This window comes from Pteropus alecto, unplaced genomic scaffold, assembly GCF_000325575.1.
Source record: "Pteropus alecto unplaced genomic scaffold, ASM32557v1 scaffold25, whole genome shotgun sequence".
In the NCBI taxonomy this organism is placed as follows: Eukaryota; Metazoa; Chordata; class Mammalia; order Chiroptera; family Pteropodidae; genus Pteropus; species Pteropus alecto.
In genome coordinates this window covers 21,481,671-21,505,349 of record NW_006441955.1, presented here as the reverse complement: position 1 = coordinate 21,505,349, position 23,679 = coordinate 21,481,671, and the positions used below count along the sequence as shown (strand labels likewise).

General features: G+C 33.1%; 1 protein-coding gene across 3 annotated transcripts in view; it reads left to right on the top strand.

The window, feature by feature from the left end:
- The window catches only part of LRRIQ3 (leucine rich repeats and IQ motif containing 3), a 151,128-nt gene that overhangs the window by 122,709 nt on the left and 4,740 nt on the right, over window positions 1-23,679 (top strand). For all 3 annotated transcript variants that reach the window (XM_025052118.1, XM_025052119.1, XM_025052117.1), the window contains one exon: window positions 19,469-20,192. In XM_025052118.1, coding sequence (XP_024907886.1) covers window positions 19,469-20,192 — 724 coding nt within the window. The remainder of the gene's footprint in view (window positions 1-19,468; window positions 20,193-23,679) is intronic.

The window sequence follows — 23,679 nt, the reverse complement described above, 5'->3', positions numbered from 1 at the left end:
ATATATATATATGACATACTAAAAGTCAAAAAAATACAATTTGAAAAGACAAGGCAAACATTAGAACTAGACTCAGATATAGCAGAGATGTTGCAGCAATTTTTTTAAAAAAAATGTGGTTAAAATGCTAGTGGCTCTAATTGATAAAGTAGACATCATAAAAGTACAGATGACCAATGTAAGCATAGAAATGGAAATTCCAAGAAAGAGCCAGAAACAAATACTAGAGATAAAAAACACTATGACAGAAATAGAGTGTCTTTGGTGGGCTTGTTAATAGACAGAGCAGACTTTAGACCACAGATAGTTATCAGGCATAAGAAGGACATTAGATAATGATAAAGGGTCACTTCTCCAAGAAAGTATAACAGTTCTTAACATTTATATGCCTAACAACAGAGCATCAAAATATGTAAGGCAAAAACTGATAGAATAGCAAGAATAAATAAATCCACTGTAATCGGAGATTTCAACAGTCCTCTATCAGAAATGGACAGATAGAGAAGGTAGAAAATCTGTAAGGACCTAGTTGAATACAAAACACCGTCAATCACTGGATATTATGGGTGTCGCAACTACTTCATTTAAAAACAGCAGAATACACTTAAGCTCACAAGGAACATTCACCAAGATAAAACACTTTTTAAGCCATTAAGCACACAGTAATAAATTTAAAATAATAGAAATGTTTATAGTATCTGTTGTCAGACCACAATGGAATGAAACTAGATATTAACAGAAAGATAGCTAGAAAATCCAAAATACTTGGAAATTAAACAAGATATTTCAAAATATCACATGAGCCAAAGAATAAATCTCAAGAGAAATTTAAAAATATGTTGAACTAAATAAAAATGAAAATACAACTTAACAAAATTACTGGGATGCAGCAAAAGCAGTGCTTAGAGGCAAATTTATAGCACTAAAAATACATATGTTAGAAAAGGAGAAAGACCTAAGGAAAATAATCTAGGACTTTACCTAAAGAAACTAAAAAACAAACAAACAAAAAAACAGATTCAAAGTAAGAAGAAAAGAGATTACATTTAGAGCTGAAACCAATGAAATTGAAAACTGGAAATTAATGAAGAATATCAAAACAAAAAAGCAGTTCTTTGAAAAAATATATAAAATTGGTAAGCCTCTAGGAAGGCTAAAAAATAAGATATAGGTTACTAATATAAGAAATGGGAGAGGGAACATTACTTCAGATCCCATGGACATTGAAAGGATGACAAATTTATACTATGAACTCTGTGCTCACAAATTTGATAACTAAGATGGAATGGACCAATTCCTGAAAGACATATTCTGCCAAAATTTTCACAAGAAGAAATAGACAACTTATAGCCTATATCTATTAAAGAAATTGGATCTTTAATAATCTTCTAAATCAGAAAGCAGTTGGCCTAGATGGGTAGATTGGTCAATTCTACCAAACATTTAAGGAGAAAATCATACCAGTTCTCCACAGTCTCTTTCAGAAGGTAGAGACAGAGAGAATACTTCCTAAGTTATTATATGTGACAAAAATTACCTTAATAAGAAAACCAGAAGAAGACAAGGAAACTATAGACCAATATATCTCATGAACATAGATATAAAAATTCTTAACACATATTACCAAATTGAATCCAATGATGCAGCAAAAGAAATATAAACATGACCAAGTGGGAATTATGCCAGGTATCAAAAACCGGTTAAACATTCAAAAATTAATTAACGTAATCTATTACATCAACAAGCTAAGAAAGAAAAATCACATGATCATGTAAATAGATGCAGGAAAAGCATTAGAATATGTTCGATAAACATTCATTATAAAAAAAAAAAAACCTAGAAATAGAGGGGAACTTCCTCAACTTTGAAAAAAATACAAAAAGCTATAATAACTTCATATTTCATGGTGAAAAATTAGAAGTTTTTCTACAAAGATCAGAAATAAAGCAAGGATTCCCCCTTTCACCACTGCCTTTCAATGTCATACCTGAAGTCCTAGCTAATGCAATAATACAAGAAAAGGATATAAAATATAGAGATTGGAAAGGAAGAAATAAAGCTGTCTTTGCAGATAACATGATCGTCTATACAGAAAATAAACAATAAAGATCCTAGGACTAATAAGTGGTAATAACAAGGTTGCAGGGTACAAGGGTAATTCTATCAATTTCCTATATACCAGTAATGAAGAAGTGGAACTTGAAATTTAAACAATACTATTTACATTAGCACCCTCCAAATGAAATATATACACACACGCAAGGTCTAGATGAGTAAAACTAAAACTGAGGAGATATCAAATAAGAACTAAATAAATAGAGAAATATCTCATGTTCATGGCTAGAAAGATACAATATTAAAATACCAACTTGACCTACAGATGTAATACAATCCCAGTCATGATCCCAACATGTTATTTTGTGTGCACTGACAAAGTGATTCTAAATTTTATATGGACAGGCCAGAATAGCCAATAAAATATTGAGGAAGTACAAAGGTAGAGGACTGTGAAAGGCAATGTCAAGAGAAGGAAAGAAAAGCCACAGACTGGGAGAAAATCTTTGAAAGACAAATCTGATGGACTATTATCGCTCTACCCGCCCCCCCCACACACACACAAACCACTCTAAAATTTAACAATAAAAGTACAAATAGCCTGACTTATAAAATGAGCCAAATAATTAATACACACCTCACCAAAAAAGATATACAGATGGTAAACACATGAAAAGATATTTCACATCATATGCCATTGCAGAATGTAAATGAAAATAATGAGATACCACCATACACCTACTAGAATGACCAAAATCCAAAATACTGATAAAGCCAGATGCTGGCGATGATGTGGAGCAAAAAGAACTCTCATTATTAGTATGAATGCAAAATGGTACAACCAGTTTGGAAGACATTTTGGCAGTTTATTCATTCACCTATTAAAGGACTCTCACAAAACAACATAGTCTTATCATATAAACTAGCAATCAGACTCCTTGGTATTTACTCAAAGGAGTTGAAAAGTTATGTCCACACAAAAACCTACACATGCATGTTTATAGCAGCTTTATTCAAAATTGCTAAAACTTGGAAATAAGAAGTCCTTTAGTAGGCGAATGGCTAAGTAAAACTTCGTATGTCTATACAGTGGGATATTATTCAATAAATAGTAATAAGCTATCAAGTCATGAAAAGACATGGAGGAAACTCAAATGCATATTATTAAGTGTAAAAAAGCAATACTGTATGATTCCAACAACATGTCATTCTGAAAAAAGCAAAACTGAAGACAAAAAAAAAAAAAATCAATGGTTGTCAGGCATTAAAAGGGAGAGAGAGATGAATAGGTGGAGCACAGATGATTCTGAGGGGGCAGTAAAACTATTCTATATGATACTCTAATGATTGATACATGCCATTATATATTTATCCAAAACTAAAGATTGTACAGGAGTGAACTCTGATGTGAACTATGGGCTTTGAGCGATAATATTGTGTCAGTGTAGTTTCGTGGATTATAACAAATTTAACACTCTGGTGTGAAATGTCAATAGTGGGTGAGGTGGTGGTGCATGTGTCAAGACAGCAGATATATAGGAACACTCCGAACTTTCTACTCAATTTTGTGGTGAACCTAAACCTGCTCTAAAAAATAAAATCAATTTAAAATGAAACGCAGAAAAAGTTAAAATTCTATGTTTTTAGTTACTTTTAAACACAAGGCAGTGCAATGATCATGACTGCCTCATTCAAGATCATTTTCATCACCGTTAAAAAAAAGCTGAGATTGCTGGGTCATATAGTAATTCTAGTCTTAGTTTTTTGAGGAAATTCCATACCGTTTTGCATTGCGGCAGTTTACCTTCCAGCCAGCAGTGTATGAGGGTTCCTTTTGCCCCACAACCTCTCCAAAACTTGTTATTACTTGTCCTGTTGATAACAGCCATTCTAACAGGTATGAGGTGATATCTCGTTGTAGTTTCGATTTGCATTTCCCTAATAGCTAGTGAAGTTGAGCATCTTCTCATATTTCTGTTGGCCATTTGTATGTCTTTTTGGGAGAAGTGTCTGTTCAGGTCCCTTACCCATTTTTTAATTGGATTTTTTTTTAATGTCGACTTATATGAGTTCTTTTTATTTTTTGGATATTAGCTCCTTATCGGAGGCATTTTTTCCCATTTCATTAATCAGATTGTCTTGTTATATGTATATTTGGTTCACCTGAACTCAAAGCTTCCTCAAAGCCTATTTACCACACAAAACCATCTGCTTGTGCTAAGGTGTCAGGGAGTTTTGCTGAAGAGAGCAACTGTTTCAGACCTATTTGTGAACGTTTAGATCATAGCTGCACTGATTTTAAATAGTCTTCACAGATGGCTCATAAATCTGTAATGCATTTAGAACCAAACAAGCTCCGTTGACCACAAATGGTGTTGGCTTCTGTGTTCCTGTGATTTCTAAAAGTTCCATGTGACAGTTAAAACTGCTGAGGCAATTGAAAATACATTGATTATAATGTGGTGCAGTTGTTTTGTTCTTAAATAGAGAATTTTATATGATGTACAAATATAAAGATAATTTCTTTTTAGCAAATATTTATTTTTCATAGAGTAAACTGCATTTGAAAAAAAATAAATAAATTGTTACCCTGAATTGAAGAATGCAGTGTTTGGAGATTATGGCTGTGCCGCAAAAATCATCTGGTATTATTAATGAAAAGTGCACAAAAGTCTTAATTTTCTCAGTTTTTCCCTAGGTATTGTTAGTAATCATGTAAATGGAAAAAATAGTTAAAAGTGATTTTTTTTAGTTTTAGGATAAAATATTTTTTCATTCTATTAATGAAATATTAAAATGATTTTTTAAATATAAAGAATTTAAATATGACATATCGGTGAAGTGTTAGCTTGTATTTGAATATGAAAGCTATGAACTTCAGAAACAGTAATACATGTAAGAATATTTAACCTGGTTCACGAAATCTGATTTTCCATCAGTATTTCCTGTCTCTACAAATGATGTCACCATTCATCTGGTTCCTCAAGCCAAAATGTTAGCATTTACCCTTGATTACCTGTTTTTTTTCTATCTCCTCTGTGATCTAATTTATCAGTAATCCTATTGCTTTGCCTTTAAAAAATATTCCAAATCCTTCTTCTATACAACTTCATTGCTTTCACTCTAATCCTACCCACCATCCAATCTTGCCTTGGCCTCTGTAGTTGCTTTTAACCAGTTTCTCTCCTTACACTCATATTGTCCACATTTAAATCCATTTTCTTCATGATAAAATCATATATCATAGTCACTCCCCTATTTAGATAGCTCCAAATCTCATAATAAAATCCAAACTTTTTTCTGTGGCTCACAATAACTCATATCGTCTGCCTTAACTCTGACCGCATCTCACACTACCTTTATCTTGTTCACTGGGTTCCAACAAAAATTGCTTTTTCTCTGTATCCCTTACAGGCCAAATGTACTCCTGTCTAAGTGTCCTTACAGAGTTCTCTTTTCACCTAGAATACTCTTCCACACTTTCTCCACTGGGTATTCCTTCTTGTCATTTACATTTGAGATTCAGTTTAATTTTCTGTTAAAAATATTTCTCGTATACTTGATACAATTACTAGACTCACTATCATTATACTCTACTGATTTTTATCAAAGCACTTACTCCTGTTTAATATTTTCCTGTTTCTGAGTTTGTTACCCACCTTATTCTACTAGAATAGAAGTTCCATGAGACCTGGGATCATGCCTGTCATAGTGCCTCATCTACTGTATCTACAGAAGTACCTTACACATAGCAAATGTTCAGTGTTATATATGCACATTTCACATACATTTGTTATCTGATTGCTATGTTTAGCAAAGAAAATATTTTTTCCCACTTCTATAGAAACCAAATAGTTCTCAGACAACTTAAATGAAAACTAAAATTTAGAGGAAAACAATTAAGAACTGGAAGGAGTTTGAAGAAGAATTTTTATAGTTGTAATTATTGAATTTCAATTGAATTTGCAGGCTACTAAAATATGGATGGGTGGAAAGATGGATATATAGATGAATTAATAGATTGGTAAATCGAAATGATTCTAGGAAGCTAAAAGCTATTAAGTTCTTCATTGAGATCATAAGTAATTTTAAGTAGCTGCCATTAGGGGAAATTGGTGTCTGTTATATTAATAAAACATTGAAATTGAGATTCAAGATCTGAGATTGGATAAATGCTCACAGAGTCTTAGACATACTAGGTACATTATCAAAAAGAAATTAAAATAGAAGAATCATTAACATATCAGGATGAATTATGATTGAAATGAAATAGAAATTAATAATTTAGAAATGAGAAAAAGAGAAAAATGAACTCTAATATGACCACAAGTAGCAATTAAAAATTCTAAATATCTATTTTAGATAACTCCTGTAAGTCGAATCGTGCAGTATTTGTCTTCCTGTGATTGGCTTATTTCACTTAGCATAATATCCTGAAGGCTCATTTATATTGTCCCATATTGCAGAATTTCTTTTTTTAATGCCGAATATATTCCCTTGTATGTATATACCACATTTTCTTTATCCATTCTACTGTTGACGAATATTTAGGTTGTTTCCACACTTTGGCTTTCGTGTATAGTGCTACAGTGAACATAGAAATGCTAATATATCTTCAAGATCCTGATTTCAGTTCTTTTTGATAAATACCTGAAGTGGGATTGCTGGATCATAGGGTAGTTCTATTTTAAATTATTTAAGGAACCTCCGTATTCCTTTCCACAGTCTGCACCGTTTTTGCATTGTCACTAACAAAAACATATGGTATCTGGGTTTTTTGTTATTGTTGTTAATAGCCATCGTGACATGTGTGGTTTTGACTACATTTTCCCCAATGATTAGTGACATTCAGCATTTTTTTATATATCTATTGGCCAGTTGTATGTCTTCTTTGGAGAAATATCTAAGTCTTTAGTACATTATTTTTAAAAAATTGGAATATTAGCTTTTTTAACCATTGAGTCGTATGAGTTTCTTATATATTTTGGAGATTAACCCCTTATCAGATATATATGGTTTGCAAATATTTTATCCCATTCTGTGGGTTGCCTTTTTGCTCTGTCGATTGTTTGCTTTGCTGTGCAGAAGCTTTTTGGTTTGATGTAATTCCACTTGTCTATTTTCGCTTTTGTCGTCCATGCTTTTGATGTCATATCCATGAAATCAGTGTCAAGACTAAAGTCATAAAATTTTCCCCCTATATTTTTCTCTAGGACTTTTACAGTTTCAGGTCTTACATTTAAATTTTTAATAATTTTAAGTGAGTTTTTGTGTGTGTACAGTATGAAATAAGGTTCCAATTACATTCTTTTGCATGTGCTGATCCAGTTTTCCCATCACCATTCCTTGAAGAGACCATTCTTTCCCCGTTGTATATTCTTGGCATCCTTATTTATTATAAATGTTTGGATTTATTTTGGGGCTCTCTATTCTTTTTCATTGGTCTGGATGTCTGTATGCTAGTACCTTACTACTTTAATATTAGTAGCTTTATAATATATTTTGAAGTCAGAGAGTATGATGGCTATAGGTTTATTTTTTATCAAGACTGAATTGCCTATTTTTTGTCTTTTGTGATTTCATATGAATCGTAGTGTTTTTTTTTATTATTATTTCTGTAAATGTCATTAAGATTTTTATAGGAATTCCACTGAATTTGTAGATTGCTTTGGGTAGTGTAGACATTTTAAAAATATTAATTCTTTCAATCCATGAGCAGAAGATATCTTTCTATTTATATCTCCTTCATTTTCTTTCATCAGTGTCTTAATGTTTTCAGTGTAAAGATTTCTCACCTGCTTGTTTAAATATATTCCTAAGAATTCATTCTTTTGGTTCTGTTGCAAAGGGATTATTGTCTTAATTTCTTTTTCAGGTAGTTTGTTGTTAGTGTATAGAAATAAAACTGATTTTTGTATGTTGATTTTGTATCTTGCCACTTTATTGAATTTGTTAGTTCTGACCATTTTTGGGGAGAGGGTTAATCTTTAGAGTTCTAGATGTAAGATTATATCTTCTACAAACAGGAACAATTTTACTTCTTCCTTTCTAATTTGTATGCCTTTTACTTCTTTTTCTTGTCTAATTACTCTGGCTAGGACTTTTGGTACTATGTTGAACAGAAGTGGCATCCTTGTTTTGTTCTTGATAATAGAGGAACATCTTTTAGTTTTTCACTATTGAGTATGATATTAGCTTTGAGAGTTCATCACCATTAGATCTTCCTTATAAGAAATGCTAAATGGGGGTCTTCAAGTTGAAAGAAAAGACCAGTAACATGATAGACTAACTCTGTGCTTTTTAAAAAAGACAATGAGTTAGACATTTTAAGACACTAAGACAGAGACCTATCCAAAGGTTATTTTGTGTCCCTTTATTATTTACCAAAATAAAATTAAAGAGCATTTTATCATTTTGTGTTTCTGTACACTCTTTTCAGCCCTCCACTCAAGAAACAGGAAAAAGAAAAAGAAAACAAAGAAACAAAACACTCTGAGCATGTCTGACCCTAGGCGGGGGTGGGGGTTTAAGGGGGAGAAGGATATGTTAGATACAAAATATTTCCTCTGAGTGGAAAATCTATTTCTAAGCATGGAAGTTTCCAGGCTTTTCTATAACATATTTTGCAACAGAAATCATTGGCAGGCATGACATCCAATTATAGCTCCAATATTTTACTCAAGGATTGTTTAATGGGCAGATCCCTTTCTATTTTTTCATAGTAACATTTTTTAAAAAGCTAGCATGAATTTTGCATGGGAGATGTTTTTGATTTTCATATTATTTGCTTAATAGTTGTAATTTGTTAAATATTTCTTTTATAGGCAGAAGGCAGAAAGACTAATTAATTAATTTTATGTGTCATATGGCTTCTGATCTATTAAGAATTCATCCCAGAGTTTCTGGGAACACCTATGTGTGTACCCAATTTCCAGCCAGGATTCCAATACTCTGTTCCACTCTTTCAGACTAAATGTGTAAGAAGCTACTGCTTTCAATACCTTATTCTCTACAATGTTATGACTACTCTTTAAATCAGTGGCTAAGTAATTGTTATTTCTAAGCCTATAATTCAAGTAGCCAAATCCATTTTTTAAATTAAAAACTGTTATACAAAAGAAGAGTTAATTATAATTTTATAAATTATTTTCTTATATGACTCGGCAATTTAGGTAAAAGAATAATTTTATAGCAGTGTCAAGCAATGTTTGGAAAATATACATCATCTTATCTCTTGCCTAGGCATTTGGTAATCTTTGGTCAGAGATGAAGTATCAATTACCTCATGTCACATTTTCCTTTTCTATTTGAACTGTGATTTGACTGCATTATTTTATGTCAATGTCACTCATATCCAAAGGTGGCACCACTTATAGTATTGCTTGCCTTATATATATAGATAGGTAGTCTTTAGCCCTTTTCATTTGGGTTCTACTTATTGTCAATTTCCTAATTCACAAATATGAGTAGTATTTTGGGGCCTATTATAAAAGTTTTTACTGGCTGGCTATTGAACCACTCCAAATCATAGAAGCTGCTTATATCAGATCACCAATCTACCTCTTAGATTTCAAGTTGTATGTGTATGGCTTTTATGATTATTATTCTTGTCTTATAATAATGTAAAAGAAAAAGAAAAAAAATATCACTGATGCCAAATTATTACACATGTAGACCTTATACTTGTTTGTAAAGAAAATTCACTTGCAAACTCCTGTCTTATTATATTCACCGTTTTGGCTCTTAATTCTGTGAGATGCATCTAATAAAGATTCTTGATGCCATTGTCAGTTAAGACAGGAAAGGTGAAGCAAAAAGGCTATAGGGAAATAAGCAGATGAAAGATGTCAGAGAGGGAAAAGGAAAAAGGAACAAGTTAACAGAATGAGAAAAGAAGTACATATCAGCTATTTCAAATTGTTCGTTCCTCTGCTGTACCTAAATCTTGTAGTGTAACTCTTGACTTTCTTATAAACGCAGTCTTTGAGAAAAAAATAATATATTTAAAAGTACAATATATAGCTTAAAAATTCTCAGTATAAATATTCATACTAAATAAATAGTTGAATTTTTAAAATTGAATACCAAAAATACAGAACACTATGCTAACTATAATAGAGGGTACAGAGATACATAAGACATATTCTCTATTCTCCTAAAAGTAAAATTTACCCCAGGAATTAAGATGAGCTGCTAAAGCACAAACAGAATTCTCTATAAACTATATGAGTGGGTTTTATACCACTATTATAAGACAGTGTTTCCAATTTTTTCCAGGCATGGCACAGATCAATAAGATTTTTTTCAAGTATGCTAGATTAAAACAAAAGTTTATAATTAGTAGAAAATATATATTTATATTCCATTCATTTTATTTAATTATAGTAATAAAAATAACATAAATTGTTAGATACCAACTATTGAGTTTATATAACACTACTAATAAAGTCTTTACAACTATTTCATTAATGAACTTGAGCTTGATTTCCATGAACATAAAATTTTTATATTAGATTTAGTGATTTTAATGTCCACATTCTTCCCTTCAAAAAATAGTCTAATTCTCCTCCACAGTAGTGTAGATTTAGTGATTTACACATAATGAATAGAATTTGGCAAATGAGATGGTGTGTGACTCACAAGACTAGATCATAAAAGATATTGTGTCCTGCTCTGGGCTCTCTCTGGTGGATAGCTGATCTGGCAGAAGTCAGCTGCCATGTTAGAGACACTGAAACATATACCAAGCAGGTCTTTTGAAAGGCGCACAGGGCGAGACACTGAAGCATTCTGCCAACAACAGTAAGGAACTTTGATCTTTGTCAATCGTCATGTGGATGAGCCATTGTGGAATGGAATCTTCCCACTCCAGTCAAACTTTTGGTGACCACAACCCTGGCTGATATCTTGACTATAACATCATTGGGAAACTGAGTCACAGCCACCCACCTAAGATACTCTTGAGTTTTTTACCCAGAGAAACTGTGAAATAATAAATGTTTCTTGTTTTAAAGCCTTTATGTTTTAGAGTAATTTAAGTAGCAATAGGGAACTAATACACCAAATTTTAATGGCAATCTTACATAAGTCTTCATAGTCTCCAGTAACAAGTAACTTAAGCTGAATAATTGATACAAATATTACACAATTTTTATAGTCATTCAGACATTTCCAATAGTCAAAGGATTTTTTTCTAATTTCTCTCATTGACAAATGTAACATTGATTGTGTCTTTGTATGTATGTGCATTTGTGTGTGTGTGTGTGTGTGTGTGTGTGTGTGTGTGTGTGAAAATGTGAACAGACTTCAAATATAATTAAATTTCTGTTTCAAAATAATAAATTTACAGAAGAGTGGCCACACTGTTGCTAGGCAGAATATCATTAAAAATGTATATTAACCAAAAAATGGATTGAAGTATCTGATACATGTGTAGTCTTGATTTGGGAGCCCCCACCCCAGATTGGCTACACCTTGGACTTTATGCTGTGCTTTTAAAACACCTACTTCATGATTCTCTTATTAGTAGTAAACAACACACTTAACTCACTGCTTAAGTACATTTCCAAGGGATGGACCACCTCCTGAGCCCCCCCTTTACTGCCATGATTGTAAATAGTATGTCAGACCCCACTTGATCTTCAAAGACTCTTGATAACTCTAGGTAAAATTCATGTCAAGAGGGAAGCCAGAGGCTGTAGCAACACCATCCCCATCAGGTTATTCAGTGTCTCTGAGCACTCCCATTATTCAGCAACATGCCAGTGTGCCACTGCATGTCAGTTGAGGAACTGTGCTTAGGAATTCAGAAGAGATGGGTACTCCTTTTGTAGGAGTCGTCTCATACTTCCAAAACAAAACACCACAGACCAGGTGGCTTAAACAACAAAAATTTATTTTCTCACATTCTGGAGGCTGGAAGTCTGAGATCAGGGTGCCAGCCTAGTTGATTAATGGTGAGGCCTATCTTTCTGACTTGTAGGTGGCAACCATATTGCCGTGTGTTCACGTGGACTTTTTTTAGTGCATGTTCATGGAAAGATTGAGAAAGTGAGTTGTCTGGTGTCTCTTCTTGTAAGGAAACTGATCCTGTTTCATCCAGGACCGTTTTATTATTTGTTTTCTGCTTTTTTTTGTTACATGTCTTCAATTTTTTGTTCTTCTGTTTCTTTTCCCTGGTCTTTTCCATTCAAATATTTTTTATAATCCATTTTAATTTATCTGTTAGATTTTTTAGTTGAACCTATTTACATATGTTTATTTTCTCTAGGAATTATAAACCTTTAACTTTGCACAATTTTCTTGATACTGTAACACTTCACATAAAGTACAGAAAGGAAGAAACTAAATGGCCTATATGATTGTGTTATTTCTGTATTTTATGTGAAGTGGTATCCTTCACGATATAATTTTGATTTATATTTGATTTATATTACATGTTTAGGATTATATGTGGGCATCACAAATGTTATATTGTGATACTCTGGATTTTGTTATGAATGTTGATGCTTTTGTTTTAACGGGCTATTAAAATTTGCTTACTTTTGTTAGTTATCCAAGTCCTTAGATATTTGTTGTTGTTGTTTTTTTTTTCAGCAAGATGTTAGTCAGATGTTAAGATCTTACTCCAGCATATTGGCTACTTCCTTACCTTCAGTTTCTTTATCTGAAAATGAAGATAAAAATAGTACAGTACCTACCTCATAAGAGTATTGAGAAGACTAAATGAGATAATTTGTTTAAAGGACTCAGAATAATTTGACATATAACAAATGCTCAGAAAATTTAAGTATTGTTGTATTAGTGGTCAATAATATCTACCTTATAAGGTAATGAATATTAAAATAAATGGTAAATATATGTAAAGAAGTAAGTCTAGTAGCTACTTCTTGGTAAGGGCTCAAGAAATAATAGCATTCATGTTATTCAAAGTGAATAATCTTTTTTTACAGATGGTGGTGTAAATAGGGTCTTTCAAACAAGCGGGAACAGCATAAGCCAAAGATAAGAATAAAAGTCCCTAAGTCCTGTGGTGAAGTTGTGACTATTATATTTGAAGTGTAGGGTTCTTAAAGGAAATAATGGGAACTGAGGGGGCCAAAGATGGAAGTATAAGTTCATTATCAGCATCCCACAACCCAAATTGAAAAGTATCCCTGAATTGGCTTAGCTGTCTCTAGAAAAAAATATTTATTAGGCAAATATTTATTGAAAGCCTGTCATGCACCAGACATTCTTCTAAGTGCTTAGTATACAGTGGTGAACAAAATAGGCCTGGTTGTAGCACCCATAGAGCCTGGGAAATCTCTTAACCCATGTTTTAACAAAAGCGTTTGTTATATATCTACCAAGTCTTGGACACTGCACTAAGATCTTTATCTATCTTAATATGATGCAGACAGCACAGTGTTACTCTTTTGTTTCTTATCTATTATTGGGTGGTGTTCCTTTAGCCAAAATGTCTTCCAGATGGTCACTTTGACACTGAAAGCAGTCGCTGTTAATAAACTTTACTAGGACAATAGGCATAAACTGGGATAATACATGGCAAACTGGGGTCACTTTACATGTAGTGATTTCTTTAGAGACTTACATATTAAAAGGCTATAGCCACAGATTATTTTTTCTTCTTAAAGTTTGGCTTACCTAGTATGTACATATTTAATGTTGATGTTCCCCAAGGTTTCATCCTTAGGTCTTTTGTCTTTTCTTAACTATATTTATAGTTTTACCTAAAAATCTCAGCTGTTGGCTCCCAAATATTTATCTCCAGATCCACCCTCTCTTCCAGCTTTTAGATTTGGCTCATGTATCCACCTGCCTACTAGATGTCTCTAGCAACCAGCTGCTATTAACAGCTGCTCAGTTTATATTTTATAAAACCAAATTTCCATATTGTTCTTTTTTTATATCTTTTTTTCATCTTTGATTATCAAACTCTTTTTTCCTGAGAATGCCTTGTTTACTATTCTTTTACACATAACTTTTGCAAATTCATTAAATTTTTCCATGTACCTAAAACATAGGCCTTTAAGTAATACAAATATAAAATGAAGGCTCTCATTAAGAATAAACCCAGCTGTTACCTTCTCCCAAATATTTTTGCAGACAACCACTTACCCTATCCCAGATGAAATAATTTTTTTTTTTCCTATCATTCCAAGGCTCCTGTATATACTTTTTTTCCTAACATCATTTGCCTCCCCCACTGGACTATGAGATTCCTTTTATTTATTTATTTATTTTTTGATAATAAGATTCCTGAGAGCCAGAACTATTTTCATTTATTGAAGACCTTGCTTCATAGTAAGTACCCACAGATTATTCAACTAAGTCACATTGAACGTTTCACTTGTAAAACTGAATCAAAGGAGCTGACCTCGCTTTTGACATTTCTAGTTCTGGCACTCAAAAATCATGCCTGGGAATTACCCCACAAATCATTCATGTCTTGACTGCAGCATAGTAAATGCTGATAGGAGTAGTTGGAAGATTGTAGTGGGTAAGTAAACAAGTGTAAAAGCATACAGGGCTTTGTAGACTATGGCAAGGAGTTTGAATTTTATCACAAGGGCATATAAAGACACAGTTATAAGATATCTTTGTGGGCAACGAAGTATATTATGTATTGGGAAATGCAGTAACTATGTAAACCATTACAATAGTTTAAGTAAGTGTTAATAGAAACCTGAAGTAGGGTGATGGCAAGAAAATGGAGAAAATTAAGTGAAATTGAGCTACGTATTTGAGGTAAAATTTATAGGACTAATTGATAAAACTGATATGGAAGGAATAAGCTATTAGTTTCATTTGCCGAGATAAGGCTGATTTTAGAGGGAAGTGACTTTTGGTAGCAAAAAAAAAAAAACCTTGCCAAGTTTGAAAAATACCTATAAAACTTCTAAGGGGAGATGGTAAATTTGAGAGTTATTAATACAGAGATAGATATTTAAAGCCATGAACATGATTCACTTAAGGAGAGAGGTAAAGAGACTTGAGAAAGGGACCTCATATCATCAAGTCAGGTATTCTAGAGATTTATTTAAAAAGGAGGAGTCTACAAACAACTAAGAAGGAGTAATCAGAAAGCTAAAAGAAAAAGCATGGGAACTTCAGAGAATCTGGAAATCAGAGAATCTGAAAAAAAAAAAAGTTTCAAGAAAGAGAAATAATTAACTGGTATTAAATGCCATTGAGAATTTAAGAAAGACTGCACCAGGAAAAAAAAAAAATGTCTTTTGAATCTATCACCATAGAAAGCTTTAGTAGGAAGAGTTTTGACAGTTGAGTCAGAACAGTGGAAGTGAAACCCATATCTGAATGAGCTGAAAAGTTAATAGAAGGTGAAGAAAAAGAGATGGTATGAGGAGACAACCCTCAATGGTTTTTACTTTAAAAATGAACAGGAAAAATAGAATGGTAGCTAGAAGATAATGGGGTTTGAGGGAAGGTAGTAGTGCTTTCCATTGGTGGTTATGGTGGTTTATAACAGTGGCGGGAATGAGCCAGTAGGGAGAGGTTGATAAAGGAGAAAGTTAAGATAATTATAGAAGCAAAGGCAAAGGAGGTTAAAGCCAATGTACATGTGAATAATTTCACCCCTGCTGAAAGTGAGGGTGCTTTCTTCATTGTATCAGGGTAAAAGAAGAGGGTGCATGAACAGATAGACAGGTTTATTAATTTGGTTATGGAAAGATGAGAGCACTTTCATCATTTGGTTTCTATTTTTACAGTAACAAATGAAACAAATTATGCAATCATGAAACAAAATATGTATATTATGTGCTTCACGTCCCAGTGAATGTTGAGGAGTGTGACAAAAATACTTTGCTGTATTTTCTTCACTCATTACTAAATGATGTGGCTATTTGAACACTGTGCTTTTGATGTGAATTAAGAAGATAAGATAAGCTTCTTGTATTCCATAGTAAATATAATGAAAAAGTAATAGCAACTAACATATGGCTTTTACTCTTTGTAAGGCATTGTTCTAATACTTGTATATCATACTTTGTCATTTTATGTTTTATTAACTAATTTAATTCTATAAGAACCCTATAAATTGGATATTATTATATCCATCTTACAGTGAGCACACTGAAGGCCAGAGAATTAAACAACATGCCTACACCAATCACATAGTAAGTAGTAGAACTAGCATTCAAATCCAGGCATGCTATCTTTAAATTTTAGACTTTTACCAATATACAAGGATATCGATCTTGAGCAACAGATTCACTCTTCTACTTGTCTACTCATACATCCAACAAATAATTTATTGGCATCTACTATTTAGTTAATTCTACTACCTACTCACTCCTAGCCTCTCTCCCACCCACCTCCCTCCCCTCTGCCCCCCAAAAAAGAAAAAGAAAACCGACTCTCTGCAAAATAATAGACTGGGTACAAGGAATGAAGGATCAAAGAAAATTTAGACAAGTTCTTTAGAATCTTATGTATAGCTTGCTACAATGGCTAAGAATTACTACATAGAGCTTTAATATATATGGAATGTTATGAATTCTGATTGATAAAAATATATATCAATTCCTGTTTAAAGAACAAAGAAAGATGACAAGTGAAAATTCTTTGAAGAATAGGTAGAATTTGAACATATGTAGATAGAGAAAATAACGTACTGCACAAAACATAAAATACATAAAATAAACAAAGGCCCAAAGATGGGAAGGTGTGGTGCATGTGTAGGGATAAAAATGAAGCTCTTTACCTGGGATCCCAGGCTTAGAGGTCAAACTATCCTTCATCCAGTAGGAGGATGACCATGAATGTTTTGTTTTTCTTTATATGGGTGGAAGGCGTGGCATGAAGGAATATAAATCTTATCACAATGAGTGATGTCTTGAAGCACTGATTCTGGAAGCAAAGAAGAAAATTGGGAGACTCTTTACAGTGCTAATGTTTATTGTGTTCAACCAACAAATCAGAGACATCTGAATCATTAGCCACAAAATAAGTGTAGTTAGTATATACAAAAAAAGTACTGTTTCTGTCTTCAAAGAGCCTCAAGTTTCACTGAAAAGGCCAGACTTATTTACATTAAACTATTAAGAAGCAAACATGTATTGATTACTGTGAAATTATGATTTATAACAAAAATATATTTGGTCTTTTCCCCCAGTTCTGGCACTGAGCCCCTAAAATCCTTGGAATTTTTTAAGTGATGAGAGCAGAACAACAAAGATGTCTTTTGTTGTGTTAGTGAGGTAACTTTTGGACCATGCCTAAGGATAGGAACTAGTTGCCAAGGAACCCAACCATGCGATTAGAGTGAAGATTTCACTCTAACCTCTGGGGAGGATATAGGGGCTAGAGATTGAGTTCAGTCACCAATGGACAATGATTTATTTAATTGTGCCTATGTAATGAAGCCTCCATAAAAAAACGAAAGGACTGAGTTCGGAGGGCTTCCAGGTTGGTGAACACCTGGAGATTTGGGGGAAAGTGATGCACTTGAGAGAGCATGGAAGCTTTTTATTCTTTCCCTGTACCTTGCCCTATGCATCCCTTCCTTGTGGCTATTTCTGAGTTACATCCTTTTATAGTAAACCAGCAGTCTAGTAAATAAAATGTCTCTCTGAGTTCTGCGAGCCACTCTAGCAAATTAATTGAACCCAAGAAGGGGGTTGGTGGAACTTGCAGTCTATACCTGATTTGTCAGAAGCACAGGTGATAACCTGGACTTGCAATTGATGTCTGAAGCAGGGTGCACAGTCTTCTAGGACTGAGCCCTTAACCTGTGGGATCTGACCCTATCTCAAAGTAGGTAATATCAGAATTTTGTTGAATCATAGGACACCCAGCTGGTGTCAGAGCATTACATGGTGGTATGGGAAAACCCTCCCACCACCATACAAATTGGAATTGGTGACAAGAACTTTTAGTAACTTACTAGTTTTATGTTTTCTATTCTTAATCTTTTATCCTTGGTCAGCTTTTCTGTGTCAAAGTTTACACATAAAATCAAATTACAAAAACAGTAATGTATCTAGGTAGTTGCCTGAGACCACACCCTTTTTAATCTAGACCTGAAACTCTAGCTTTTGTCCTTCTGTATCTCTGGTGGCTTGCTTTGGACCCAAACTCATAATAGTTATTTCTGGACACTGCCTTTGTATCCTGATGGATTACCATTTTTACTTACTAGATTTGATTTTCTGCTTAGTTCTAGACACTTTTCTGGTGTTGACATCCTTGAGGTCTCTAGTAGAAAATCATGCCTAGGATTTTTCACTATAGGCCACAGGAATGTCAACATCAGAAATTCTCTTTTTTTCCCTACTGCCTGCCTAGACCACAGGCCCTGCCCTTCTTCATGGCCATCTTAACTTGTATAAAGTCTCAGCTGTTAGATTTGACATTTTAACATATGAAGACCTTAAGAGAATCTTCTATTAGAAAAGATAAAATGTAAACCAGAGTTATCAGGGATGTAATTTTAATAGATAGAGGGAATTAGTCGAACATGGGAAGCATCTTTTCCTAAGATTAATGATTATGACTTTTTTAACCTGTATTTGCCACCTGATCCTAAGTTCGTCAGTAAGTTTGTCAGAAAATAAATATATGAGCAACAATGTGATTCAAGTTATTATTAGTTAGGTTGGCTGTGATAAGAAAAATTGACCTAGAAATATATATTTACTCAAACATAATTTTCATTTGTTTCTGGCTTCCATAAGAGTCAGTTAAATAATCTTGATCAGTGAGTAGCTTTTCAAGCAGTGATTCAGGGGACCAAGGTCCTCCCACCTTGTGAATCTACCATATTCTAGGGCCTTATCCTCATCTCTGTGCAGTAGGTCAGAAAAAGAAAGAATATTCATAAGGGGCACATTTGTTTCTTAATAGCTTTAGACCAGAAATTACATGTATCACTTCTGCCCACTCTCTGCTAGAGAGGACTTAGTCTCATGGCCACACATAATAGCAAAAGAGGCTGAGAAATTTGTTTTATTTGTGTGTCCAGTGAAGGGAAAAACAATGATGGCATCTATTAATTGGCAGCTATTACCAAAGTTAAGAAAAACAAGATAAAACATTACAAAGTCCTTTGCAAATATAACTATATGTAAAAATAATATGTATGAATAAGTATAAGATAAAATACTGCTATTGAATTGGTGCAGGTTAAATAACTGAGAGATATAATGCAGGAAATATGGGAATCAGTGCATTTCTGTGTTAAAATGTTTCAATAGTGATTTTTCTTTCCAAAATCACTATTAAATCACAAATTGAAAAGGAACATCAGTTGGGAAAAATGCTTCTTAATGTAGGTAAATAACAGGTTCTTGTGAACTTTGTTAATGTAGCTTTCAAAACAAATGGGACAGAAAATAAACTGTGCTTAACACTTGTATAATGTATTATATTTGTCTACTGTGCAATGTAGATCAGAAGTCTGAAAATGAAACTGAAGATGAAGAATTGGATGCCAGTTTTAGGATATCAGTGTTCAAACTGCCCATTCATCCTTCAGATTCGTCGAAGTATGCTACGGTATTGAAAGAGAAAGAACAAGATTATTTTTCTACATATGCGCAGCCATTTTCTACCACTCATCAAAAAAAAGTAATTAAAAAAAAAGACAAGCTTTTGGAGAAGAATATAAGAAAGTTTCTTACAACACAAAAAACTGGTATAAAACTCCAAACACTTTATGATATTGATAAATATTATTCAGAACAAAAGAAGCAGGAAAGTCATGAAAAAAAAGTAATGGCTGTTACCATGGCAAAAGATGCCCAAGAAAGAGTTAGTTTAACTGTTCAAGAATCTTCAAGTAAGAAAAAATACACTGCACAAAGACGAACGGTAAAAGATAATTTCACAATTCAGTATGGCTTACAACAACTTTGGCAGGACAAATTCAACTACCTTGAAAAAGTTAGAGAGAGGAGAGCTTTGTTTCTAGAAGAAAAAAAACAAAAGGCTGAGGAACGTTTATTAATTCAAAACTTAAATAATGAGCGTGCTATTTTGGCCAAAGGTATAATTAAAATGGACAGACTGAAGAAGCAAGAGGATGTCTTAAGAGAGAAAAGTCTGGTTGTTCGGCAAAAACTGGAAAATGAAAAATATCTAAAGGAATTACGTAAACACATGAAGGGTTTTAGGTAGGTACAATTTTGATATAAGCTTTTAAGTCAATGTGTTTTGAACATTCATACTAAATGTTGAGATCTAATAAATACTTTATAACATGGTATAATATACTTTGGAAAATAGAAACAACAAAAAAGGAGAAATGTATCCTAACCTATTACCAAAAATGAGACAATAGAACAATTCTGTCTTCCCTTAACCCCACCCTTATCCAATAAAATATGCTTTATTAATGGTTGTTATTATAAATGGGCATCATTATTGGCCTCCTACCCAGCGCTAGGAACTTCAGTCTTTTACACTCAGTCTCTCTCATTGCGATGATCTAACATGTTTCCCTATTCATTTTACTTCTAAAAGGAGTCGTCTTTTTCAATCCCACTTCTCTTATACTACTTCAGACCCTCATAATTCCTCCAAAGTATTCATTCTCCTTTCAGTTGAGGCCTCTATCTCCATTCCCCATCCTTTCTTCACCCATATCTGTTCTCCGGTCTATAAACTTCAACCATCTTTTAAAATTATATTCTGATTATATAATTTCCTACACAAATGTGTTTATACCTTGCAATTGCTTTCAAAATAAAATCTAATTTACTCTGAGTGGCATTTCAGACATCATGCTCCATTCCCATCTATCTAGACTCTTCTTTTATATTTTATGCTATAGTCTCTTCCCTCTTCCCTTAGCCTCATTCTTTGCTCCAGACAGACTAAATTATTCATCACTTCATACCCAACTTTGTACTTTCTTATCTCTGTGACCTTACTGATACTGTCCCCTTTTTCCTCAATATGCACTCTGAAAAGACACTATAAGCCCACAATGTTACTGTTGTTGACATAGTATGCAATATAAGCCTCTGTGTTATTGTACAAATTTTACTTTAAAGTGTTCAAACTGGTGAGAGGGTAGTACCCACATGTGAAGAAGAAGACACTCTTTTCTGCAGGGAGACACACACTAGTGGATGATGTTTGGCTGAGTACGACTGTTTCATTCCTCTCTGCTCCCATCATGCAGTGCATGAACTGTACAACTACTGACAAAATTCATCCTTTTTTTTTCCAACTAGTTGAAACGGTACATTCACTATTAATCTCTCCCTAACTGCTTCTCCAGTCTGTTAGTCCTTTTCATTTGGCAACATTCCTATAGCAGTTTTTTAAAATTTCTATTGTAACAATTATCATACGAAGGCCTATATCAGGTGAACTTGTGAAGTCCTTTGTACGATAATTTGGTCCGTCTTTTCACTTCAGTGCCTAGTACAGCACTTAATTTCCAAAATCTATTTAATAATTATCTATTGAAGAAACATCCCAGTTATTAAATTAGTAATGGTTATATATAAGTCCATTTGGGTCACATAATAGCCTCTGTTATGAGCAAGTGTTTTTATGTATTTGTACTCAATATTGAAGCCATTGCAGTGAGAAACAATGCATTTTTTCTAAATAGTTGTATAATGAAGGTATTCAAAATTATTAAATGTATACTAGAAATATAATTAACCAAGATATGAATATAGCCTTAGTAGTCATCAGAATAGGTATCTTAAAACAAGTGCTTATTTCATGGGAGTAAGTTTGTTTGGCACATTCTTTTTCTGTCTCTCTTTGATCACTGGCATTTCTACTAAGAGGTACTTACCTAGAGTTCAAATCGTTCAAATGGTAATTCACTTCCAACTATTGAATATGCCAGTTGGGGGAACAGTTCATTTGGGTCCAAGAAACTGAAAATCTAGGTAGAGAGATGTTATCAAGGAATAAGAGTGCCAGAGTGAAATAATAGCACAAGCAATAGTACAAGAGCTATCAAGGTACGAAATTAAAGTTTAAATAAATAGGTGAGAGTAATCTAGGAAACCTTCAAAGAGAAAGCTTAACATCAAAGTGTTCATTCATTTTAATTCTCCTCTATACCCCCGTACAAAAATTAATAAGATATTCTGATCCTCTAAGAACTGACAACCCCCTGGCAAATAAAAGCATGTATTTGAATTACTACAAAGAGTAGAGTAGGAAACTTAAAATTGTTGATTAGAATTTGGAAAAGCAGAAATATCAAGGGAGAGCATTTTTGGTGGAGAGAGTGAGCAAAATTCAGAATAAGTAATATAGAGGAGAAGAAGGTGATAGTGAATATTATTCTACCTATTGCAGAAGGTTTTTGTAAGAGAAAATTTGAAGGTCGATGGCTGAAGAAACATTAAATTGGACTAGAAAGGGCCTCTAAATCTCAGTGTACAGTTTCATGGTAAAGACCATTAGAAATCCTACCAGGAAAAAAAAATCATTGCATTTTAAACATACATTTTAGTCTATAGCTGTGCCACCGTGAACGCGCCCGGCCCAATCCGGTCTGATCTTGGAAACTAAGCGGGGTCGGGCCTAGTTAGTACTTGGATGGGAGACCACCTAGGAAGACCAGGTGCGATAGGTATAAAAAATTGTAAAAAATAAAGATAAAAAAATAAAAGTGTTCTCATAAATAAGAAACAAACAAACACATTTTACCACAGAACCTTCTTTTTAAGAAATAGAACACTAATCCTCAGAACATACATTGGACAAAACTGTCTCAAACAAATGCAAATATTTTAAAATTGTTCCATGATAAAGATTTTTTTTTAATTTTAAATCAAAAAGAGGTTCTGAAAATAAGTACTGATTGAAATATTTTAACCTACATTTAGTAAATTTAAATTTCCTTTGTTGTCAAAGGCTTTTTTTATGAGGTATAATTGACATATGACAAATTAGTTTCAGGTATACAACATAATGTTTTGATATTTGTACATATTGCAAAATGATCACCATATTAGGTCTAGCTAACATTCGTAACAATATATAGTTACAATTTTTTTCTTGTGATAATAACTTTTAAGATTTATTCTCTCAGCAACTTTCAAATATGCAATACAGTATTAACTGTAGTCACTATGGGACTTATTTATTTTATAACTGAAAGTTTGTACCTTTTAACCCCCTTTACCTATTACACCCACTTCCCCTTATATCTCTGGTGACCATCAATTTGTTCTGTATCTATGAGCTTGCATTTTTCTTAGTTGTTTGTTTGTTTTAGATTCCGCGTATAATTGGAGTCATACAGTATTTGTCTTACTCTCTCTGATTTATTTCACTTCACATAACGCCATAAAGTACCATTCATGTTTTAGCAAGTAGTAATATTTCCTTTTTCTTATAGTTGAATAATATTCCATTGTGTACATACATATATATCTACACACATACATAATATCTATTTTACATATGTATACACAGACACATATACACATACATACACACAATACCACGTTTTGCACAAAGGATATTTTTTAAGAACATAAAACCATGACTCATATAAATATAAATGAACATGACAAAGATTTTATTTAACTCATTGATTAATAAGGGAACTAATAAGATGTTACAGTCAGCTCAAATGAGAATTCTAAGAGCATGCATATAAATAGGCAATCAGGAATG